This window comes from Manis javanica, chromosome 13, assembly GCF_040802235.1.
Source record: "Manis javanica isolate MJ-LG chromosome 13, MJ_LKY, whole genome shotgun sequence".
Classification (NCBI taxonomy): Eukaryota; Metazoa; Chordata; class Mammalia; order Pholidota; family Manidae; genus Manis; species Manis javanica.
In genome coordinates this window covers 72,332,663-72,356,522 of record NC_133168.1, presented here as the reverse complement: position 1 = coordinate 72,356,522, position 23,860 = coordinate 72,332,663, and the positions used below count along the sequence as shown (strand labels likewise).

At 41.8% G+C, this 23,860-nt stretch overlaps 1 protein-coding gene across 1 annotated transcript in view; it reads right to left on the bottom strand.

Moving 5' to 3' along the window:
• Positions 1 to 18,809, bottom strand: part of SNX9 (sorting nexin 9) — an 86,118-nt gene extending 67,309 nt beyond the window's left edge. Inside the window, exon 1 of the mRNA XM_037023555.2 lies at positions 18,128 to 18,809. Within this exon, the coding sequence (XP_036879450.1) occupies positions 18,128 to 18,139 (12 nt within the window). The 5' untranslated portion in view covers positions 18,140 to 18,809. The remainder of the gene's footprint in view (positions 1 to 18,127) is intronic.
• Positions 18,810 to 23,860: the final 5,051 nt, after the last annotated feature.

Here is a 23,860-nt window from a genome sequence, read left to right as displayed (position 1 = left end):
ACTCACTTCCCCTGCCTGCTCCGTCTGGGAGGGACTCCATGGTGCCAGTTACATACCAGGAATGGAAAGGAGGAAAGAATGGCTGTTTTCTTTCCACTCCTTGCCCTGGCTGCGGCCCTGCCATGGCCTATTAATACCCAAATAGGGTGGGAAATTCTGGGTGCAAACTTCCATTTACCCCACAGGGAGAAATTTCTCTTCACCCCAAATAAAACATACCTGTCTTGTCTACCAAAAGCTAATATAAACAAGATAAGAAATAAATAACAAGTTGGGAAAAATACTTGCAATTCATACTACAGACTAAAGGCTGGTTCTCTTACTCTATAAAGGGTACCCAGAAATCAACAAGGAAAAAAAAGAAGCAAAAATGTCTCTTAAAAATGTATAATCTCACTTACAAAACTAAAACAAATACTACTTTTCAACTATAAGAATAGCAAAAAAACAAACAAACTCTGATAACAAGACATTATGCTGGTGAGGATCATCCGTCTAGGGAAACATCTCTCACCATGCTGAGGGAAGTGAGAGGCAATTTGGTAATTACAAAAATAACATTCTTTCACCCAGAAATTCCACTTCTAGTGTTTTATCCTTAGAAATGCTCACATATTTGCAAAATAACATATATAAAAGGTTATCCACTGTAGCACTGTTTACAATATCAAAGGACCAGTCACAGCTGGTTGGTAAAGAAGGGTACCTCCATAAAACAGATCACCCTGCTCCAGCAGAAAAGGAGGGTTTGCTTATTTTGGGGATGTAGAATTATCTCTAACAAATGTGCATCAAATAAAAAATAAACCAAGGTATGCCATTTGTGTAATAAAAGGGAAAATGCATTTGCTTGTATATGCATAGGATATAAAAGAAATTGGTAACACTGCCTCTAGGGAGAGAAGACAGCTGCTGAGGGGACAGCAGCTGTCTTCTCTAGTTAACACGAACCTACTGCCTAATCAAAAGAATTAAAAGTTGAAAACAGTCTTGTACCTACCTAGGAAGCTCAGAATCCTGTGGAAAATTCCACAATCTATAGAGAATATTTCCCTGATTATATAACAAAGCACAAAATGCTGCAAAAATGGTTGGCAAACATAATCTGTATTAAAAGGCTATTCCTGGAGTTCTCATTTTGAGTATTGTTATTTTCACAGTAGATAAATACATAAATACAATTTTACAATAACAAAAGCAATAAAATGAAGTTAAAAAAGGAAAAGTTAAAATGTTCCTCTTCTTCTGCCAAAGGGCACAAGTGCTAACAGATTTGCAAGTACCCTTCAAAATGTTATGCATTTGACACACGTGACCTCACACACTCGAAGAACAAGTTAGAACCATAGTACACACACTCTTCTACATTTCATGTTTTATTTAATCTTAGGACTGGTCACATTAGCGTATCTACTTAGTTCTTTATCACAGTTGCAAGGTTACTAATACACTATTCAACTTCCAGGGCAAAGCACATAGAAACTTACTTCACTGTTAAGAAAGTAATCTCACCCCCACCCCAAATTAAAATAGCTTTACTGTTTTTTCTGATTGTAAGAAGACATGTATGTTGTAGGAAAAAAAAAAGATACAGCAAAGTTTAAAAGCAAACAGTATCCCAAATCCCAAACCCGAGACAACTGGTAGAAAATGTACACACTCCCAGCAATGGTGTCTCAACAGGGTCTGTGCACCCCTCCCCCAACCCAGCACTGTGTATTGACAATGTTTTTCATTTCCCCACAAAAGCAGGAGGAAATGTAATTACTGGCAACTTCAGCGATTACGGACTGACTCTGGAGCCAGACTACTTGGATTCAACTCCCTACTCTATCATTTCACCAACTTTGTAAATTTGGCTGAATTCCTTTAAGTCTCAAATTCCTTAAGAATAAGATAAGGATACCAGCATGTGCCTCATGACACACACGATAAATGAAGTTATAAATCTAAAGCACTTAGAATAGTGACTGGCACAAAGTGCCTAATAAATGTTAGCTATCATACCCTTTGGGTTTTCTGAACATTATATCTACGTTTTTCATGTGCTACAAACTGCTGCATAACTATGACCTCTTTCCAGTCCACCATGAGTTCTGGAACTAGCTTTGGGGTTCAAGGCAGAGTTGAGCACTGGGTTACTTATTCCAAAAAAAAGGTGGTTCTGGAATCTATTACTTCACCAGATTATTTGAGAACCAGACCCACCTGACGGGGGTCAACTACCTCCCTGCCCCAACACACACAAACCCTCTCCCTACTGTGTATGTAGGTAGGGATGATCCAGCAATGCTGATGATGGTCCACCCACAGGGAATCCTTCAACCCTCACCATTTAAAAAAAATACATTAAAATAATGAAAATTTAATAAGAAGACCAATTTTCTTTATTAAGGTATCACTGATATACAAACTTATGAAGGTTTCACATGAGAAACATTGTGGTTACAACATTCACCTATACTGTCTCCCCCCACCCCCACTGCAGTCACTGTCCATCACAGTAGTAAGGTGCTACAGAGTCGCTACTTGTCTTCTCCGTGCTATACTGCCTTCCCTGTGACCCCCCTACATTAAGTGTGCTAATCATAATGCCCTTTTAAATAACCCTTCTCCCTCCCTCCCCACCCCTCCCCTTTGGTAACCTTTAGTCCCTTCTTGGAGTCTGAGTCTGCTGCTGTTTTGTTTCTTCAGTTTTTGCTTTGTTCTTATACTTCACAAATGAGTGAAATTATTTGGTACTTGTTTTTCTCCACCTGGCTTATTTCACTGAGTGTAATACCTTCTAGCTCCATCCATGTTATTGCAAATGGTAGGATTAGTTTTCAAGAAGACCAATTTTAAGATAAACAATTTTAAATAAAAATCATATTCCTCTGTAAATAATAACTAGGTAAAAAAGTGTATTAGAAGGATATTCCCAATAGCAACAAAAAACAAAATATAAAGCAGGAGAGATAACCAAAAGTGTTAAGAACCTTAATGAAGAAAGTCACAGTAAATTACATCATGTTCCTGAGAACAAAGGTGTAACACCATAAAGATGTCTGACTATAAATATATTACAGTTTCATTCAAAATCCCAAGGAGGGAGATTTCTTGGGGAGAAATTACAAATGAACTTATCCCAAATGTACTCTGCTCATTTAAAAAAGGGCACCTGAAATACGCCACGACTTCAGAAATACAGCGCGACAACACTATTTTTAGCACTTCAAGGCCACAAACAAACATCAACAGCCAAGGACCACGTTTAAATCTTTCGAAATTGTCACCCAGCTCTAATATAAACTTAGCATAGTTTCAGGAATGGCACAAAGTACCTTGAAATATTTATTTTCCCAATGAGGTTGGAAACTTTCTTTGTATTAAACTGTCTCATAAAATAAAGTCCCATTTTAGCTAATGATAGCCCTTCCCAATACTGATTACTTTGTACTGAGTATTCCAACAATTCCATTTTGGAAAAAAATACATTATCTCACTACAGTTAAGAGAGGTAGTCCTCACAAGGGATCTATCAAAATACCCTATTATAGTCAGTGCCTTAAGTTCCTCCAAGGGACTGTAATGTCCCTAAAATCCCTATTTCTCAAACAATGCAAAGATTCTCAGAGGGCTCACTTGCGCGCTGCGGAAACATACAGGAAAGGGGATCCAAGCTATGGCTGCAGTCTTCACTGTTATTTGGAGACCTCTGGATAAACCAAAACACTGAGTACATGCAAAATGGTAAAAATAAACTTGTGCCCTAGAACTTTAGTACCATTTCCTAGTATGACCTAAATCAACTGAGGCCTTATAAGGTGGAACTAAAGAGGCTACAGAGCAGACCAAATAAAATAAGAGAAGAGAAAAACTAGTACATTAAATAAATAAGTTATACATCAAAATCCAGTAGTTAAAATAGCTACATTTATCAAAATCAAGTATCAGAAAAGCCACAATGGAGTAACTGGTATTAGACTTGCCCGCCTATCATGTGCAGCCAGGAAACTGGGCAAATACATGAAACAGTTCCAGCAGTTGGACAACAGGGCAGCCAGGGGAGTGAACTTTGAGAGAAGGGAAACGAGTGAGCTCTATGATGGCTCCAGCTTTCTGCCTGGAGGTACTTTCTAACCAAAATGCTGGGAAAGGAATCCTAGCAGAGAGCCCCAAACAGAAAGTCCACGTCCTTCTAAATTAAAGAGACAGAAACCAGACTTCCAAGGGGCTCAGATAACTGGAAACTGAGGACAGACTACCAGAAAGGACTACTCAGAGAAAAAAACTTCAGAAACGTACACAGAGGTCTCCCTGAGTCTGCTGATGAACACGAACTGCACACAACAGGGTAAAACTCTTTGAGGCCAAGCAAACAACACCTACAGGGAAGCTGTTTGGCTCGAAAAATTCTCAGAGGTCAGGCAGAGCTGGGAGACATTAGAGTTCTGACTAGGGGGGAGAGGAGAAACTTCACTGAACACACCCAAAGCATTCAGGGTAAAGACCTGACAGGGCTGAGGGTAAGGCTAGTGCACCTTAGTGTAAGACCCACCCTAAAAAAACTTAGAAATAAGCCTTGAAAGAATCCAATTCACAAGTAGCTTAATTGCCTACCAAAACACACTTTAACACCGTTTAGTGACAACAAAACCCAGACACTTAACATGCCAACAAAATATTTAGTATCCAATAAAAAATCAACAGAAATGCCAAGAAACAGAAAAATACAACCCAGGGCAAAAACGTCAGACCACAGAAACAGATCAAGAAATGACACACATAAAATTGACAAGACACTTTAAAACAGCTATTATAAATATGTTTAAGGACTTAAAGGAATGTATGATCATGACAAGGAGAAAAATGGAATGGGGTTGTACAAAAAAACCAAAGGGAATGGCTAGAGTTTTAAAATAATTTCTGAAATTAAAAAAACTATAGTAGGTGAGCTTAACAGGTGATTAGTCACTCCAGAAGAAACGATCAGTGAACTTTGAGAAATAGCAAGAGAAACTATTAGCAGAAAGAAAAGAGGCTGAAAAAAATGGGCAAAGTGAGACTACAAAGCAGCCTACCATACAGGTAACTGGAATCCCAGAAGGATGGGGAGGTAGAACAGAAAAAAAATAAAGTTTGAAGAAGGCAAAAAATTTCCAACTTGATGAAAATTATGCACCACAGGTTGAAGAAGCTGCATGGATCTCACCACACACACACACACACACACACACACACACACACACACACACACACACGCGCCATACAAAGAGACAACATAATCATACTGCCCAACATCAGCAATAAAGAGAAAAATCTTAATAGCAAACAAGGAAAAAAAAAGATACATAACATACAATGGAACAATGAATGACTTAAGACTTCTCTTCAGAAACAATACAAGTCAAAATCTATCTTTTAAGTGCTGAAAAATAACAAAAAGAATCATCCTAGAATTCTATATACGCAAAAATATCCTTTAAAAATAATGGTGAAATGAAAACATTTTCAGATAAATAAAAGGTGAATTTGTCACCAACAAATTGACACTACTAGAAACATTAAAGGAAGCTCCTTAACTGGAGGAAACCTGAATCCACATAAATGAAACAATATCTGAAATGATAAATATGTGGACCACATAAAAAATTCTCATTGTTTAATTTCCCTAAAAGATAACTGACTAAACAGCATACTATGGGCTTTATAACACTGAGAAATAAAATGCACAAGAAAAACAGTACAAAGAACAGGAGGGAGATAGGGAAGTGTACTGTTACAGAGTTCTTATATGTGAAATGATACTGTGAGGTTAGACTGTGTTAAGATACAGATGTATGCTGTGAACCTGCAAGCAATCAGGCAGAAAGAAACAAAGAAGCATGTATGTATAAATGGCTAATGAGCCAATGGTAAAGACAAAAATGAATACTATTAATCTAAAAGACAGGAAAAGAAAAAAATGAAACAAAGGACAGATGGGGAAAATAAAAAATAAATAACAATATGGTACACCTGAACCAAATCTAATCAATAATTATATTAAATATGAAGAGTCTAAACACTCCAATGAAATGGCAGAGATTGTTGACCTGATAAAAAAGCAAGACCCTGATTGCATGCTATGTATGAGAAATGTACTCTAAGTTATAAAGAGACAGAAAACTTAAAAGTAAAAGAATGAAAAAGAGGAAAGTAGGACAGCTGGCAATACTGCTCCTGGGCCTCTAGCTTACATTAGGCTATAGGCCAGGAAGCAAGAAATGGGTGCAGACTTTCCACCGGGACTGACTCCCTCTGCCAGCTGGCTAGGTGACTACATCAAGTAAATGCCTAAGGGGACCAAAGTTCAGGATCTCTGAACACCTGGGTGATCTGACTCTGGATGTGTGTGGAAAAAGCAGACAAGCAGACATCACTCCAAAACTGCTACACTAGAGAGAGGAAAGGGTGAGCAGTGAGAAGGGAGGATATACTGAGCCATTTTTTTTCCCCTGAGGATAACTGGTCCTGGGGAAAGGCCAATTTAACAAAACATACTTCAGAAAATAGACAGAAATTTCAATAAATGGACAAACTTCAACTTCAGAAAATTTGGAATACCAGGTACTAGATTTCCCTCCCACTTACACCAACTTAAACACTGAACAAAACAAGTGCAGTTTTTAGGCCATGGGCAGCAGGCAGCACAGGGCAGTGATCTTCGAGAGAGAGGGGCAAACAGGGTGAGAAATTAGAAAACCTTGTTTCAGCTCTCTGAATACAGTTAAGGAGACCCTAGATCTCAGGGTCTAGTAAATCCTAATTTATAGTTTCTTTTTATAATAATCTGAATACCACCACCGAATCATAACTATCCCTTGGCTGTAAGCCAGACACTTCCTAAATCCTTTACATAAATTTGTACTTAATTCTTGGGGTAATCTGGTAGAGGTACTATTTTTGAAATGCTATTTTTTCATCTTTAGGGTCTTCTTTTCCTTAGCTTTTCTCCCACCTTCCCAACCCCATCGAACAGTGCCCACTGCACCAGGGCATTAGGGGAGGGATGTGACACAGCATGACACAACAAAGCCTTCCTGGCTGTGGGTTCCAAAGGCCCTAACAATAGCGAGAACTTTAGGCCTAGATGGAAAACATCTGTGAGAAACGCTGCAGAGGAGAGACAGAGCCAGGCCTCTGTTCATCCCACCCCTGCCCCCACTCCCAAAGCCCAGACAAGCTGACAGGCTGGGGAAAGGCCGTGGGGAGCACACAGCAGAGTCCAGAGACGTGGGAGACCTGGACAGAAGCCCTCACCCTGGGGCCTGAGCCCCAGTGAGGCCACAGATGGAGCTCTTTGCTGCACGGGGACAGAAAGCCTCTGAGCTGTGCAGACCTGTGTCCCACCCGAGCACAGCAACAGCAAAATGGTTTCCTTTCCCCGAGGCACAGCCAGACAGCCAGGGAGCAACAAGCAACAACCAGAACTACAACAAGGGGTGCAGACTGAAGAGCAAGCAGCCTGGAGAGGCAATCGGAGGGCAAGGTGGGGGCCCACGGCCATGGCATTATATAACCAACCCCCCTTAAATTATACTTAAGCCTGGACAAGGGGAGGCAGCCTGTGAACTAATAGAGGTCTGCTTCCCCAGCAGGATGAGGATGCGATCTGTTGTAAATTATTATGGAATAATAAAGTTCATCGCCCGCCCCCCGACCTAGATTGTACAATGGAATTCACACTCGAGTTCATATTATTTGTATTTTACAGATGAGAAAACTGAAGCATGAAGTAACTTTCCAAAGTAATGTGGTCAGATTTGATTGGGATTTGAACCCAGACTCCCCATCTCTTTGCCATATCACCACTACTGCATTGAAATACAGATACTTCATAAGGCTGATTTTATTCATTCATTGCATCTCTAATAGAAGCCACAACAAAATTTCTCTGGTCTACATATAAAATTTAAAGGAAAGCAAACACTAATAAAGGACATGGACTCTCTCGTAATAGCTACCATGAATCATAGAGAAATGCCAACAACCTCAAAATTCATTCATTACATATGTTGTCCCACAAACAACAGTAATTACATAAAAGTACAATTCACTGAGAAATATTTAATGCCAAAAAGGTACCATGAAGTCCTTAGCATTTTTTTAATGTATCCTTATTAATAACATATTTTTAAAACAGTATTGCAAATATGAAGAAGATACACAGTCTGTAATAATGTTTGCTCATTTAGATTTAAAGATCTCATGGAAGCTCACCATCTGGGAATCTAGAATAAACTATGGGTATTGCAAAGCAGGCATATAAAACGTTTCAAACATTGTAACTAAACCCCTAACCTGAATCAAAAGGAGCAGATCCATTTTAACCATTCCAAGACACTATGTCCATAGCCACAGGGATTTAGGATTCAGAATGAGCCATGCTACAGAAACAGACCATCTGCATGGCAGGAGGTATGCACTGGGTCTTTAAATTAGTGGCTCAGTGTGACTGGCCCCAGATAAAATTTGTATCACAACTAGGGAGGCTGGGAACGTATGCCTTCTGTGATATGTACTTCCTGTCCTGCAAGGGCAGGCGCTATAATGAAGAACTCTTTCACTGAGACCTCAAACAAAATGGGTCCTCATTTATTTAACACTACTCCCTACTCTCAAGTATGAGAAATGATCCTCTTCTACATTACAACTAATGTATGTCAGAGTAATAAGCTAGCTTTCATTTTCACATACAATTTTCAAACTGTGGCCTCTTTACTGACATAAATTCATTTCTACTCTTAAGTTTCCTATGACAGTGATGCAGGAAAATAGATTACAGGGTTTCATTTCTGACTCCAAAAACTGTGCCATCACTGTACATTGCATATACTCCACATACATACTAACTACAGCAACTATACCACTTAATTAAAGAGATTAAAGTGTCTCTTTTCCCCAAGCTATAAATTCTTTGAGATGAGGAAAATGTGCATCACTGTTCATTTACAGTATTTGTAAGTTCCCTAACAGCAGTATATGCTGTTGATGGTCCAATGGAAAGACTGAATGCCAACAAGGATTTCAGAATAATTTTCTTTGCACTGTTCTTATTTAGACATCTGTTAAGTCTTACAAATAGCACAGGCAAGTTACATGAACACAGACAGCCTCTCGATCACAAATGTTTTCTAAAGCTTACCCCTTGCTTCCTGCATATGAGTCCTAAGCCAATCAACTTAATTATTCAAAGGTAGGTTTTCTAGTTTAGGGACTATCCTGATTCTTTTCTCTAGCTTTAACAAACATTTGTCTTTTACTTATTTGAGGTAAACAGTTAAAGTTGAATCTGGTGAAATTCAAAATTAAGTATAGGAACACATCACATAAATGAGATTTTTTAAAAAACTGGATTTATACAAATATCATAATTACCTGAACTATAAAATAATTTAAAAATGGGGTTCTTTTATACAATTCCCTCCTAGTGATATAAAAACTGTTATTATAAAACACTTTAGGAACAAACTGTAAAAAGCAAACAAATCTGGACTGATTATTGTGAGCTATAATGATATACAAAATTGTATGGCATGTTTTCTGGCTAACTAAAAAAGCAACAGGAAAAGTAACAGCCAGCCAGTCACTTCACAACCATAATAATCAGAGATCCTAACAGCCCTTAAGCCATTTTGCACCAGTACAAATGACCAGTCAATGTAACACCAAAAAGTTAACTGAAAAGCACAAGTTGAAGAGAAACTAAACAGCTTCTATTTGAGAATACTTTACCAATCATTTGATTTTCAATATCACTTGAACCCAATTAGATCGAAGGATACTTTACTCAAGAAAGAGTAGTCACTGCACACACAGCCTGCTGATGTGGCCCTCCCAGTTACAGGCCACAGATTCTAGTGGTGAAGCAAGTGCAGAACCCAGATTCTTTCTTTTTCCATCTTCTGCAACAGTGATTCTCAAAGTGTGGTCCCCAAACCAGGAGCAACAGCATCGCTAGGGAACTGGTGGAAATGCATGTTTTAGGCCCCACCTCCTGAAGAAATTCTGGGGTGGAACACAGCAATTTGTGACTTAACAGGCTCCCTGCCTGGGGAATGGACCCAGTGAGAGTACCATAACTTACCACTAATGCCTACAACTCAGAAAACATGATCTGAACTTGTAAAACAGTAATACACTTTAGTAAGAGTCCAATTTCTCTCTTAAATGGAAGTTTAGAGCCACTGCCATAATCTTTATACCAGATTCCTAATGAGTCAGAGAAGAACAGAGTTTGAGGAAAAACATTTAATACTTGCATTTTAGAGAACGACCACCTATCACTGGCACAATACAAACTACAGAAAGAGCATGAGATACTTTTACTTATCAAAAAGGGGAATTAGTTTTTAAATATTATAGGTTTTATAGTAGTTGCAGTATAATGAGTTATAAGAAATACATATCTCGTCATTCAGACGACCGATTATATATTTCCCAGGTGTATTTGTTCCTCACCCACACTTTCTGAAAACAATTTGGAGCCTTAAAGGTGAAATGGGTGTCTTTGTCATGTTAATGAAAGACTTTAGGACCCCACCCACAGGCATGAACTGGAGGCTGAATCAGCCCCCGATTTAGTCAACCCTGACTATGCAATGAAGACGTCACAAAAGCTCCTGAGAACAGCGTCCCTCTCGTGTCCAGCTTCTCTGTCAGCGAGAACTTCCATGCTTGGGAACTAGAACGTGTCCACGTGCCGATGAGCCAGGCCCCAAGCTCCACGAAGAAAGAAGCCCTTTATTTGGGACCTTGCCCCATGAATCTCTTCATCTGGCTGTTAACTTGTATCCTTTACAGTATCCTTTATTAAACTGGTAAACCTAAGTGTTTTCCTGAGTTCTGTGAGACACTCTAACAAATTAATCAAACCTAAAGGGGAGGTCGTGGGAACCTCCAAACTGTTGCTGGTAGGTCAAAAGCACAAGTTACTGCCTGGGGCTTGTGACCAGCATGTTGAGTGCGGGGTGGAGGGCAGTCTTGTAGGACAGCACCCTTTACCTGGGGGATCTAGTGCTGTTAGATAGCATCAGAATTCAGCTGAGTCCTCGGACATCCTGCTGGTGTTGGGAGGATTGCTTGGTGCTGTGCGTGGGAAGGCCCCCTCCCCACGAGCACACATGCACTGGAATCGGTCCGGGAATCTGAAAGGAGTTGAACTATTGCTGTGTATGTGTGAGACAAACACAGTAGTAAAGACCAGAACAGAAGTAGCTTTAAGTATCAGAATTGAAAAAAACAATCTCCATGTATTTCATCTTGGCTTTGAATGATTAAGCAGATCAATCTAACGTAACTACACATCTCAGAAGTCTACAGGCTGTCAGCTTTCCAAGTTCTCTGGAGTTTCATGGTTATAAGGACTTTGAATATGCTTTGCTCACTGGTAATAGCAATCACAAGACAAAGTCAGTCTGACACATCAACAAAAAGGCTGTAAAATGTTAAAGTCAGCTCTTGACTCTAAAACTGTATGAAGGTGGGGAACGTACAGACATGAAAACTACTACCCACACAGGGTTAGCGGCCGTGCTTCCTCTAAGCTACTAGGGAAAGGGCAGAGAGGGAAAATGACCCAAATGCACTTATAAAGCAGCAATTTGTAAGACCTTCAGATTCAGTGCTGGTTTTTCAGTAAGTTTTAAATTATTCTTAAAAGTTAAAAAGCATTTCTCCATTGAAAGGAGAAAATATGGTGCTTGAGGAAGTAAAATACATGTTTAGGTTCTATTTTCAATCCTGAATGTATTTTTCTAAGTGCCACTGAACTATTTGTTATGTATTAATTTAAAACATTTTTTTCATCTTAATATAATTGAAAACAAATTAACAGAAGGTAGGTAAGTTTAAGAATCTGCTTAAAGCCTGGGTAATGACAATTGTTTTGAATCTTAAAATATGAACTTGTTTTCTTTCTTATACAAAAGCAATGAATATTCGATACTCAAAATCTTGGGAATAAAAAATAGGCTGAAAGATGAAAGAGAAGGTCCTAAGTGCAGCCACCCTGAGAGAGACAGTTCTTACCAACACACTTTATGTTCAAGCTCTCTTCTATGAATTTGCATTAGAAAATACATTTAAACTGGCACATTTTAAACAGCTCCTTAATTCTTGAATGTCAACTCTCTTAAACGGATTCAAATTCCATCAGACTTACATCCAGTATAAGAGAAGCACATAGGAGCTATTGAAGTATCTGCAGAACTGAGTTTCTGGGATCCTACAAGACAAAGTTTGGACTTGCAGGCTCTCAAGAGGTACCGTGTATGTACTGTTTAAGTGACTGATGTGATAGAATAGGGGTTAAAATACACTCAACGAATTAAAGAAAAAGCAGACATTTCAAGACTCAGGTCCTTTGAAAGCCTTGCTGGTTGAGAAGCTCCATTGCCCCCAACTGCGTCCCTCAAAAAGCTTGTGCTCTAGGACCCTATAGCTTTAGTAATGTGCTCTTTGAGGGTAAGGACAAGGCCTTTCCACCGAACGGAGCAGGAAACGCTGTGCTGTGCTCGTTCGGAGTTCTAAGGGAGTCAGTGAATGATGATGAGTGACAACGCCCCAAATAAAGCTGCATTTTTCACCCTTGGTAACCTGCCCTAAAATGATATATCTCTTTGATTTCATAAACAGCCACAAACATGTGACTTCCGAATTCTGCCTCTGCAGGTAATAATGAGACTCCATTTTCAGATATCAAAAATAGCTTAGAAGGATTGAGTCATACTGAATAACATCCTCAAGCCCTGTACTTACTTACAACACTTAAAAATGCATAAGGATGAAATCACATGTTTTTGATAATCCAAAAGGAGTGGGGGAAGAAATACCAGTTGGAAAGTGAAACATGCTCACAGTCTGGAATTCAGATTGCTTTGACTTAAAATGCTTAATAACTGATTTTTCACCTTTTCCCTCCAAAGAACAGATTAATACTGCATGAGTCCACATTCCATTTCTCATTCTCCAGTGTTATAGAGATGCTCTGATTTGGATTTTGTTCCAGCACACTTGGGAGGCTGATACCCTAACTACCACCAGACTGAAACAGAGGTGCTGAATAAAACATTAAAATGCGACATGCTAACACAAATAAGCACCCTTTAAAACATACTGCTGAGTCAGAACAAAAGGAAAGGCTCTGAAGAGGTCACAGAGGAAGTCAGAGCAGAAACCCTGGGAGGAAAAAGTGCTGCGACAGGATTCTCCCTAAGAGTCTCCTCCAAACCCTGGGGGCCCTGAGTTTGTGTCTGTGCTCTGAACATCGTCCTGGAGAGGGCAGGAGGTAAGAGAGGAAGATTCTTATATGAAGCTAGGAGCTGGGACCCCAAAAATTCTAAAATAGGAGGGCAAAAGATAAGATATGGAGGCAACCTAAGTGTCCATCAGTAGATGAATGGATAAAGGAGATGTGGTACATATAGACAATGGAATACTATTCAGTCATAAGAAGAAAACAAATCCTACCATTTGCAACAACATGGATGGAGCTAGAGGATATTATGCTTAGTGAAATAAGCCAGGTGGAGAAAGACAAGTACCAAATGATTTCACTCATTTGTGGAGTATAACAATGAAGCAAAACTGAAGGAACAAAACAGCAGCAGACTCACAGACTCCAAGAAATGGACTAGGGTTACCAAAGGGGAAGGGGTGGGGAAGGGTGGGTGGAGAGGGAGGGAGAAGGGGATTGAAGGGGATTATGATTAGTACACATGGTGTGGGGGGGATCATGGGGAAGACAGTGTAGCACAGAAAGACAAGTAGTGACTGTGGCATCTTGCTACATTGATGGACTTCAATGGGGTATAGGGGGGCTTGATAATATGGGTGACTGTAGTAACCACAATGTTTTTCATGTGAACCCTTAGTAAGATTGTATGTCAGTGGTACCTTAAAAAAACAGAAAATGTTTACATGCTATGAAAAGGCAGTTGTTAAAACCTATGGCAAAAATTATAAGTAAATGCTGTAATAAATAACTCAAAACTTAAAAAAAAAAATGAGGGCAAAAGAAAAAAACCTGTTGTACAAAAGGGGACAGCAAGGAACTTGTCTGACTGACCCAGAGTAGGGAAATAAGGGAAATTTCTCCTTAAGTCCGAGGTCCATTTATTTCTGCTACCTTGTATGGCTGGGAAAACATTAAGCCAGGAATTAAAGTTGGCGTGACCACAAGAATATATAAAAGCAAAGACAAATTGTCTGAAACACTGTAACTTCAATCTAGATATCAAAACCCACTCGGATGAAGTTCCAAGGAAAATGAGCCACTCACAGAAAAATAAAAAGGAAAGCACAAACACACAAGAAAACAAGGCACCCTGGATAAAGCTAAGTAGAAACAGATGGCTGAATTAAGACTCCAGATTTTAGTTAACAGACACAAACTATAAATGTAAATATGCTTACAAGCTATAAATATGAGTGAAGAAAGAGACTGTAAAGAATGACCACGCAGATCTGAAACAGACCCAAATACAATTTCTAAAATCAGGATATAAATGAAAATTAAATGGATGGATGAAAGAGCAGATTAGGCCCAACTACAGTAAACTGAAGTTAAGAGCCAAAGAAATTATCCAGAATGTAGCACCAACGTGACAGGTCAAGACTTAGGAAGTTAGGTGTCTGTTGGACCTCTTCATGCTAATTAGAGTTCCAGAGAGAACGGGGAAGAGGTAATATTCATGAAATAATAATCACTGGGAATTTTCTACACAGCACTCCCCACAATGGTAGCCATTTAGTCACATGCGGCTGTTTATATTAAAGTGAAAAACACAGGTCCTCAGTCATACTACATTTCAAGCATCATGAGCCACATGTGGCAGGCAGCTGCAACGTGGGACAGCACAGAAAGCTCTAGAGCACTGTACTATTCTAGAACTACTGGAATACCCACTCTCAAACCCAAGACACCTAGGAAATATCAAGCTATATAAATAAAATCCTTACCTCAGCACACTACGGTGAAACTGCTATACATATACTAAAGACATTTAGTATATACAAATACTAAAGACATAAAGAAGGTCTTAAAAAAAGGCAGAAGAGCCAGACCATCCATAAAACAACTTTAGACAGCTAACTCCTCAGCAGTAACTTTGAAAGTCAGTAGAAAAGAGAAGTACTACCTTCATATACGCCTAAAGAAAACACCGGCAACCTAGAATTCTGAACCTAGAAAATTATCTTTCAAAAATAGAACGAAATACATTTTCACACATAAGAGATTTATGAATAACAGATCTTCCCTAATGGAAATGCCAAAGAATTCATTTTAGGCAGAAGGAAAACGTCCCATAAAGATTGAGTGTTTTCCATTGTGCCCTATACTTAAAAAAAAAAGTTTACTAAAATGCACAATTAATAAAACAAAAGCTTACAGTTGAAGATACAGAGTTTTAATAGTCACTTATCTCACTGGAATATCTCTTTGCTCTTTCAAACTGAAGAGGGAGGAACAAAGGCAAGAAAATTCAACATTCATTCATGTAATAACAATTTTTCAAGAGCCTGGTCGGTGAGGTCACAGAGGATACAAGGGTGAGCAAACGCACAGTCCCAGCCTCCTGGGGCTGACAGCACCCTATATAGCACAGACACACACATAAATTGGCAGTCGGGACATACAATGTGACCCTGTAGCAGGGGTTGGGGAGATCAGGAAAGGCTTTCCAGAGGAAGTGACGCTTTGAGCTGAAACACTGACCTTTCTACTGTCATTGAATTTTTCCTTCACTATACAAATACTGTTTATTCTATTCATTAAGATACTCTATGTATTAGGACACTTTAAAAATCACTATTGTTATACAAAATTCAATAGTTAACATTTTCCATACTGTTTTAAAAAAACTATCAAAACCAACTTTAATCCTTAATAAGGCTCTTTAGATATTTCTATTCTTCAAGTAAAGAGGTGTTTGCTCAGAAAACTACAAAGTATGTTTTCTAAACTGTCCTTACTAATGTATATCATGTAACAGTCTTGAGCAACTCACTCAAATCCTACTAGTATTTTCAACATTCCACACCCACTTAATCAAACCAGACCAGCACTATCATAATTTACTTTAGATACTGGAGCTAGAAGGAAAAAAAAGGCTTCCGGGACTCCCAGAATATTGTAATGATTACTCCTAAAAGTGATTATATAAGACTTTGTTTTGACCCAAGAATCTCTAGGAAGAAGGAAAACCAGAAAACTGAGAATGGTTCTCTTTTAATAAGTGCTTCTTTACTCCCTTGTTTTTAACAAGGAAGTGGTTTGTCATCATGCAAACGTGGAAATGAGTACCATGTGCAACAGTGATTAGAAAGGTTAAAGAAAAGACTCAGAATTCCTGGAATGTGCCTTCAGAGTAGTGCAGATAAAGTAGGACGTGGTTACACATGCTTTTAAGGCTTGTGTTTAGTGTGGACACATGCAGTCCCAGTTTAGTACAAGAACCACTATCCTTTTCAATCTTACAGAAAAACGAAGTTCAGGTTTAACTATCAAATACAGTCGTTCTTACCTATACCTGCACGAGTAGCTCATCTGGGTCTCACTTGAAGGACTGGTACATGTAACATGCATGAGTAGATCAGAGTGCAAATACCACAACACTGACCACCACTGAACAGGTATCTACCACAGAAAGCTTTTAAGGTTGTAAGCTGAGTACAAAATAGGACGTGTAATTGTTAATTTCTGGAAAGTTTGGCAAACCTCAAAATCAAAAATCCTTAGAAATCCTTGATTTACGTTTTGTTTTAAAAAGATCAACACAAAATTACATGTTAAAAGGGTAGCAAGTTCTATCAACATCTAATAAAACCAAGGACGAGTACGATCAGTAATACACTAACAAGAAGGCAATTATTTCAATAACAGGAGGCAACAGGTTCCCTGAAGGAGAATCTCCATTTTTTAAAAACAAACACTGCACCTAGACAGATTCAAAGCACAAAATTTAAGGCTGAAATGATAACGGGCTATCTTATCTTTCAAAGTTATTCAATTTCTTTTAATCACTTTCCTCAGTTATCTCTCCACCAAAATAAAAAAACCCAACAACAAAAACTTCAGGTTTTCACCAACCCGAAAGAAGCGTAGAGATTTCAAACATCAATGTGGAAGAGGGTGCTGATGTTGATATGGGTGACGTTACAAAAACTATTTGCAAAATCAATCCGCTCCTCAAACCACATCCCTAGCTCCCTGGAGGGGTCTGCTACTCCCAGCCCTCATTCGGTGAGCGTGGCTTCCCCAGGTACGGTCCCAAGTCAAACTAAATAAAACGCCCCAGGAAAGGAAGCGGGGGAGGGTGGCTCCTGCAGACTCAGGTAGCAAAGGGTGACCGCTAATTCCACGAACAATACCTTAAAATAAGCAAACCGCCACTCCCAGCCAATTACCAAGCGCGAGTCAAAGTTCCACCACGTAATGCGTACCTGGGCCTTTTTTCAAGCAAACACGTTATTGAGAGCACAGTCATTTCCCACTTTCTGTCTTATTCATGCTGGAAATACCATTCAAACTGAAAAGGTAGCAAAACAAAAGGGGAGGGATGGGGGACAAGAATAATGAAGGCAGTTGGAAGAGCGGCGCGTTCGATGCGTTCTCCCTGCCTGGGAACACTCGTTCCCGGCCTGCACTCAAAACACCCGGGCAGCGGGGCTCGGACCCCCCAAGCCCGGCCCGCGGCGCCGGGGTCCCACCCTGGGGGAGGGAGGGGACGCGCCTCTCCGCGGCGACCACGCAGGGCAGCGGGGCGCAGACGCGGCTGGGGGCAGAAGCCGGGCATCGGCGGTCGCGGTGGCTCCGGCGAGCGAGCGGGGGGCTGTGGGAACTTCCCCTCCCTCCGGCCCGGCCGCAGCCCACGCGCCGGCGCCAACTTCGCAGACGGCGCCCCCGCGCCCGGGGTCCCGCGCCTCGAGCCGGGTCCCCGAGCGCCGTCGCTCCGCGTGACCCGAGCCCGCCGGGGGTTGGGTGGGCCGCGGGCCGGGCCCGCCGAGGGCGAGACGGCGGCCCTGGGGCTCCAGCGCGGCGCCCAGTCCGCGCCGCCGCGGGGCCCAGCGGAAGGCTGGGCCTGCGCCGCGCGCCCCTCACCTTGGTGGCCATGGCGAGCGGCTCCCCCGGCCTGGGACGGCCGGCTGCTCTCCCGCGTTGCGGTTGTCGGCCCGAGGCGGCCGGGCGAGGGCGAGACCGGCGGAGGCTACAGCTGGGCCCCGGCGCGGCGGCGGCGGCTCCGCCTCGGCCCCGAGTGTCGGCGCTCAGGACCCGCCGCTGGGCGCTCGGCGACTCCAGCCGCCGCCCGCTCCGCCAGTTCCTGAAACTCCCCGGCTGCGCGGCCCCCGCCCCTGCCGGCCGAGCCTCCCATTTACCGCGGCGCGCGCGGCGCGGCCGGCGGAAGCGCGCCCGGTGCCCGCGGCGGGCCCGGCCTCCTCTCCCACTTTCCGCCCCCGCCCGGAGCCTCCGCCCCGGCCCGCGGCGCCGCCGCCGGGCGCCCTTTGTTCCAGCGCTCCGGGCCGGGTCGTCGTCCGGGTCACGGCCCGCGCCCCGCGCAGCTGCCCGCGGGAAAGTTGGGGGGGAGTGAGGCTCCGCTCTGGGGGCGCGCCCCGCCGGGGCGGCCCAGTCCCAGTGCTCCGCACGGCCGCACCGCGCACGGCGGCTCGGGTTCCGCGTGCGTGAAATGCCAGGGAGCGCCAACTGCCGCACGTCCCCGCGGCAGAGCGCGAGCCACCCACGGGCACCGTCGCCCGGGCGCGGGATTGCTGTTGGGCCGGTCGGGCCCCGGGCGAGGAAATAAGTGCTAAATACACAGCAGGGCCGGGCGCAGCAATGGCTTCCTGGGCCGACGGGCCCTCCAAAGAGGTCCTGCCTCCAGCCTGGAGTTTACCGCGGGCCGAGATCCCGGCGGCGGCTTCTGGGCTCGACGCTGGGGCATTTTGTTCTGACATGTCCCATTAACCTCTTTCTGGATTCTCGATAAATTTAAAAATGCTTCAGGGCCCCAGGGATTTGAGGGAGGCACAACAGGTTTCCTGAAGTGGAAATAAGAGGTCGAAAAGTTTCCTTGTTTTTGTTTATTCCTGTCAAAATGTTTTTCTTCAGAGTTGAATATGTGGGTTTTATCGATAAATGACTCAAATTGGGAAGCAAGATTTTCACTGAAGTACAAAAGACATAACTGGGAGATGTACCTTAATAAGTATGCTAGTCTAGTACATTTTGTTTTCATTATCAGGGATATGTATGTTAAAATAGGCAACTACCAAATCAAATCAACTTTAGGCTAGGAAAGCGAGATTTAGAGTTCGTGTCAAATTTGTGTCATTTCAAAATACTCTATTTGACGTCGAGAGATTTCATTAGTTACATTCAACAATGGGGTTTAAAGTGGGTATGGTGCTACAGAGTTTTCTGTGAATTTTTGTCTTTGCCCAGCTATAGTAAAAGCTAGTCATCACAATATAAATAGTTTTCTTTTTAAGTAAAGGGAAAGTTTGAGAGTAACATTCATTGACAACCTATTTGCTATATAGTAGGCTTTTATGTGCCTTTAACTCATTGAATCCTTGTAAGAAACCTTAGAAATTTTAATTGTTCACTATTTATAGAAATGAAGAAATCAGGGCTTATTTAATGTGGCTGACTTGGAAACATTTATCAAAATTGGAAATGACCATAAACTTGACCTAGTAGCTCTACTTCTAGGAATTCATCCAGCTGTTAAGTGAGCAAAAATGTTCAGTAAAACATTGTTCTGTAGTAACCCCAAAACAGAAAGCCACCTATATGTAAATAGGACTGTTTCAATAAATATGGTGCATCTATACAAGTGAAATACTAGGAACCCCATAAGAACATGGTACCGAGGTATTAAAAGGCAAAAAGAACATTATGTGTACTGTAATCTATTCGTGTTAAAAAAAAAACGAAAATACATTGTAAATGCATAGAAAATTCCTGAAAAGATCACCAGATGCTATTGTCAGAATTTTTGAATTATGTGTATGTATTACTTTATTTTTAAAATGAGTTTACACTTTAACAAAGAACTAAATAACTAAGAGCACACACTAGTATGTGGGACAGCCAAGATCTGAACTTGGTAGTACTGTAGGTCATAAGTTTTCCATATTCTTTTAAATTTGAAAGCTGTGTGCAGCTCCCCGCAGAAGTTCAGTAATGCACATTTGATAGGAAGGTACAAAGTCAGGGTAACTCCTGTGACCTGCGCACTCTCCACATGCTCACCTGACAAGTTCTTGGCAACCAATTATCGTGGGTACCCGGCACCAAGAAGGCGAGGACAGAGAGTACAAGCTTTCCCTACTTGAACAGTTTGGGTCGTCCTGGTTTCATTTTTAGAAGTAACTGTGTAGACATGAAACTCATGATTATACATACACACACATGTATTCAACATAGTTAAATAAAGGTGAAATCAGTACCTATATTCCTGAGAGAGTATAAACACCACGGCATTGTTTCTGTGGAGCCCAGCAGTGCAGTCCCTGATGTAATCCCTCCGGTGGACCTGATCTCCAGCTCCATCCCATACCCTCCAGGAGCTCTGCTTCGACTACACGGGCCTCCCACTTACTCCTGATTTCTGCGCATCACAGTCCTCCGAAAGGACTGTGGAAAGGACTAGGACCGGCTTCTTGGGCATGTGACCTGTGCAGTAGGGCCCCATACTTAGTGCTTTAATGCTCTGCTCGCACCGTCTTTACACAGTTTTGAACAAGGGGCCTCACATTTTCATTTCGCACTGGAACTCGCAGAGTACACTGCTTATGTAATTCTTTTTTTTGAAATCTCAGCCACCGACTGGCCGTCTACTGCCTGCCCCACAGACACACACCCGCTAACCTCCCACTCACCCCCCAGAGCTTCCCTGAACTGCCGTGGCAGATAACAGATTCGTCAGGGAACTCCCCTGCCCCCAGTCTAAGTCAAGTTCTGGTGATGTAAGGTCTCATGGTCCTGGTTTCCATGCCTTCGGAAATGTATCTCAGTGTGATTCATTAGACTGACCATTTGCTCCTCCCCATCAGACTGTAAGTTAAGGAGAGGAGGCTCTATGCCCACTTCCCACCCCTGCCACTAAGCACCACATCTAGCTCCACGTAAGTCCCCACTAATATTTTGTGAAATGAATGAATAAACAAACGAGTGGAGTTGCAAATCACAAATTAAGCAATATAACAGTTACCTGACTCTGCTTTCAAGCAGCGCATAGGATTCTGTGGAACACATTTGCAAGCCGCCGTCTCTATCGTTACCTAAGATAATGTGAAACATTGCACAACCTAAGTTTTCTGCAGGTTTTGTTACTCAATAATATGCTGTTTTTGAAAAAATATTCCTCAGAAGTGTTATTCCTCCCTGACATATTTTGAAGTAATGTTGATTTTGACTGTTGTATATGAAAATAAAACTGCTAGATTTAGCAGTATTTACTGGAGATGTAGTGCTCAATTCATTACTAAAATGGCCTAAGATTTTAATTACATTCCAGATTTCATTAGTGTGACATCGCTGAAGCGCACGCCTCTTATGTACTCTCTAGTTATTGATGGTCATTTGTTTGTCTTGAATGTAATTACCAAGCACATGGGACTATAAAATGCCAATCCCCTCATTTATAGCTGCAGAAAGGAGACCACGATAGTTAAATAATTTAACCATGGCCACAAATTAAGCCAAAGCAGGGAGGAACAAATGCCCACTTCTCTTATCACAGGTCTCTAAAACATGGCATTTTCCAACTATAAATATTTTAGGTGAGAGGTTCAAAGGAAGTTTTGTGGAGACAGTCATTGCAAAAGATGGGCAAAGACTCCTCTCCTGAACTATGCCAGGAGCCCCCCGCCCACACCAGGAGCACAGGAGAAGCATGGCATCCTCTTATGTCATCTCACAAAGTTCAGCTGCCCAGTGGAACAGCGGCTTCTCTCCAACTAGAAAACTGACTTCACTTAGGATAATGGTGAAGAGCCCTGGGTGAAGCTGGGAAGTAGGTGTTTTCATCTTCTACTTCCATTTGATCACCTACTCACATTCCTTTCTTCCTTCCCATCCACCTGCTCCTTTGCCAGGCTCCCTCAGAGGTAGTACCCTACAGGGGGCTGCCCTTGCAAGCAAGAGCCCCAGGAATTGAGCCTGGCACATGCCAAGCTGAGTTACTTCCTCTTCAGCCTGACCCTCCATTTCTCCCATTGGTAAGAACACATTTGAATAGTCAAGGAGTTTGATTTGCATGTCCAGACCACTTTTGGTTATAACTAGATTGCGCCTTCAAAAGAAAGAAGATCTGTAGCCAGATCAACAATGCTGCTCTGTTTAGGCTTGGCACTCTTTTTACTGTGCCAGGGAGATGGAGTGGTAAGGATTCCTATGAAGCCTGTGCTAGTGACACAGCTGGTGGCCGTAGGAAAAAAACGGCCATTAACTACTGCGCTGGGTTTGTTCAGTAACAGTGATGTGTTATGACTATACACTTATGAAGTTAAAGCACTTTTAACTGCAGAAATTAATGACTTCTTTGTGTAACTCAGAAACTCTGTAGCCCCAAACTGATTTTTTTACATATTGAAATATGCTTTAAAATTCACCTTTTAAAAACTTGATGTTTCTTAGCTACAACTATGATGGTTCAGCAAAACAGAAATACAGTCCCCATGCCTTTTTCCCTTTTCATTTGTCCTCCTTTCTCCCTTAGAAGCACAGACTTGCCTGTTACAGATCTGGATTCTGTTACAAACCATGTAACCCCAGGTGCATTACTTAACTTCTTCATCCTCAGTTTCCTGAAAGCAAAATGGGGTAATCCTAGTACATATCGCATGGGTTTTGTTGTGTGGGTTAAACTAGATAATGAGCTCTAAGAACTTAGCATTATGTTTTGTACATAACAAGCACTCAGTAAGTGAAAGTTATAATTCTTGTTTCTTTCTCTAGTCAAAATTGGATTGTCCTTATGTTCCACTAGCTCTGAGCCCAACTAAGTGCTAGGTCAACTAATGTGAAACTATGGTGGGAATATGAAACTATGAAAAATAATGTGTGATGGGCAAAAATGTGTGATGCTCATCTACACATGCTGGAGGATGGCAAGGGTGGGGAACAGTAGACCCCCAGGGTCAGCCAGGGTCTGGCACGTGGGTATAGCTTCTCTGCTCACTTTATGAGATAAGTGAGGTTAACATGAATCACAGGGGTGTCCTGAAAAGAAACAGCAGGAATAGGTGCTTTTCCCATCACCGTAAATGTATGAAGTCCTCACCTTGTACAGGCACTGTCACAGGTATTGGAGATAAAAGTCCTTGCTCCCCTAGAGTTTACAGTCTGTGGAGGGTGGGGAAGACCATAAACTGAGGTTACATATGTAGCATATTAGATGCTTCAGTAAATGCTCTGATGGATACTCAAGCAGGGGACAGGGATGAAGAGAAGTAGGAGCAGTTATGTTATATAAGGCTTTCCCGTGGTGTTGAACCGCCCAACGTTATGTGTAAAGGTGAAAGACTTGTTTGTTTGGGTTGGTTGGCTAATTGGTTGGTTTTAGTTTTCTTTCTATTTTCATTAAATCACTTCTCTGTCTCTGCTGTCTTGGAGACACAATCTGTTACCGACCAAACAAACCGATCCTGGATCCGCTCGCCCACTGCTCAGCAAGCCAGACACTGGCTCTGGGATGTAGTGAAAGAAACTGGGTCTTTACTTAGGGCACCAGGCAAGGTGAACAGGGGCTAATGCTCAAGGTGCCCCAACTCCCCGTTGGCTTACAAGCAAGGGTCTTTAAAGGCAAAATTATGAGAAAGGGTTGGAGGG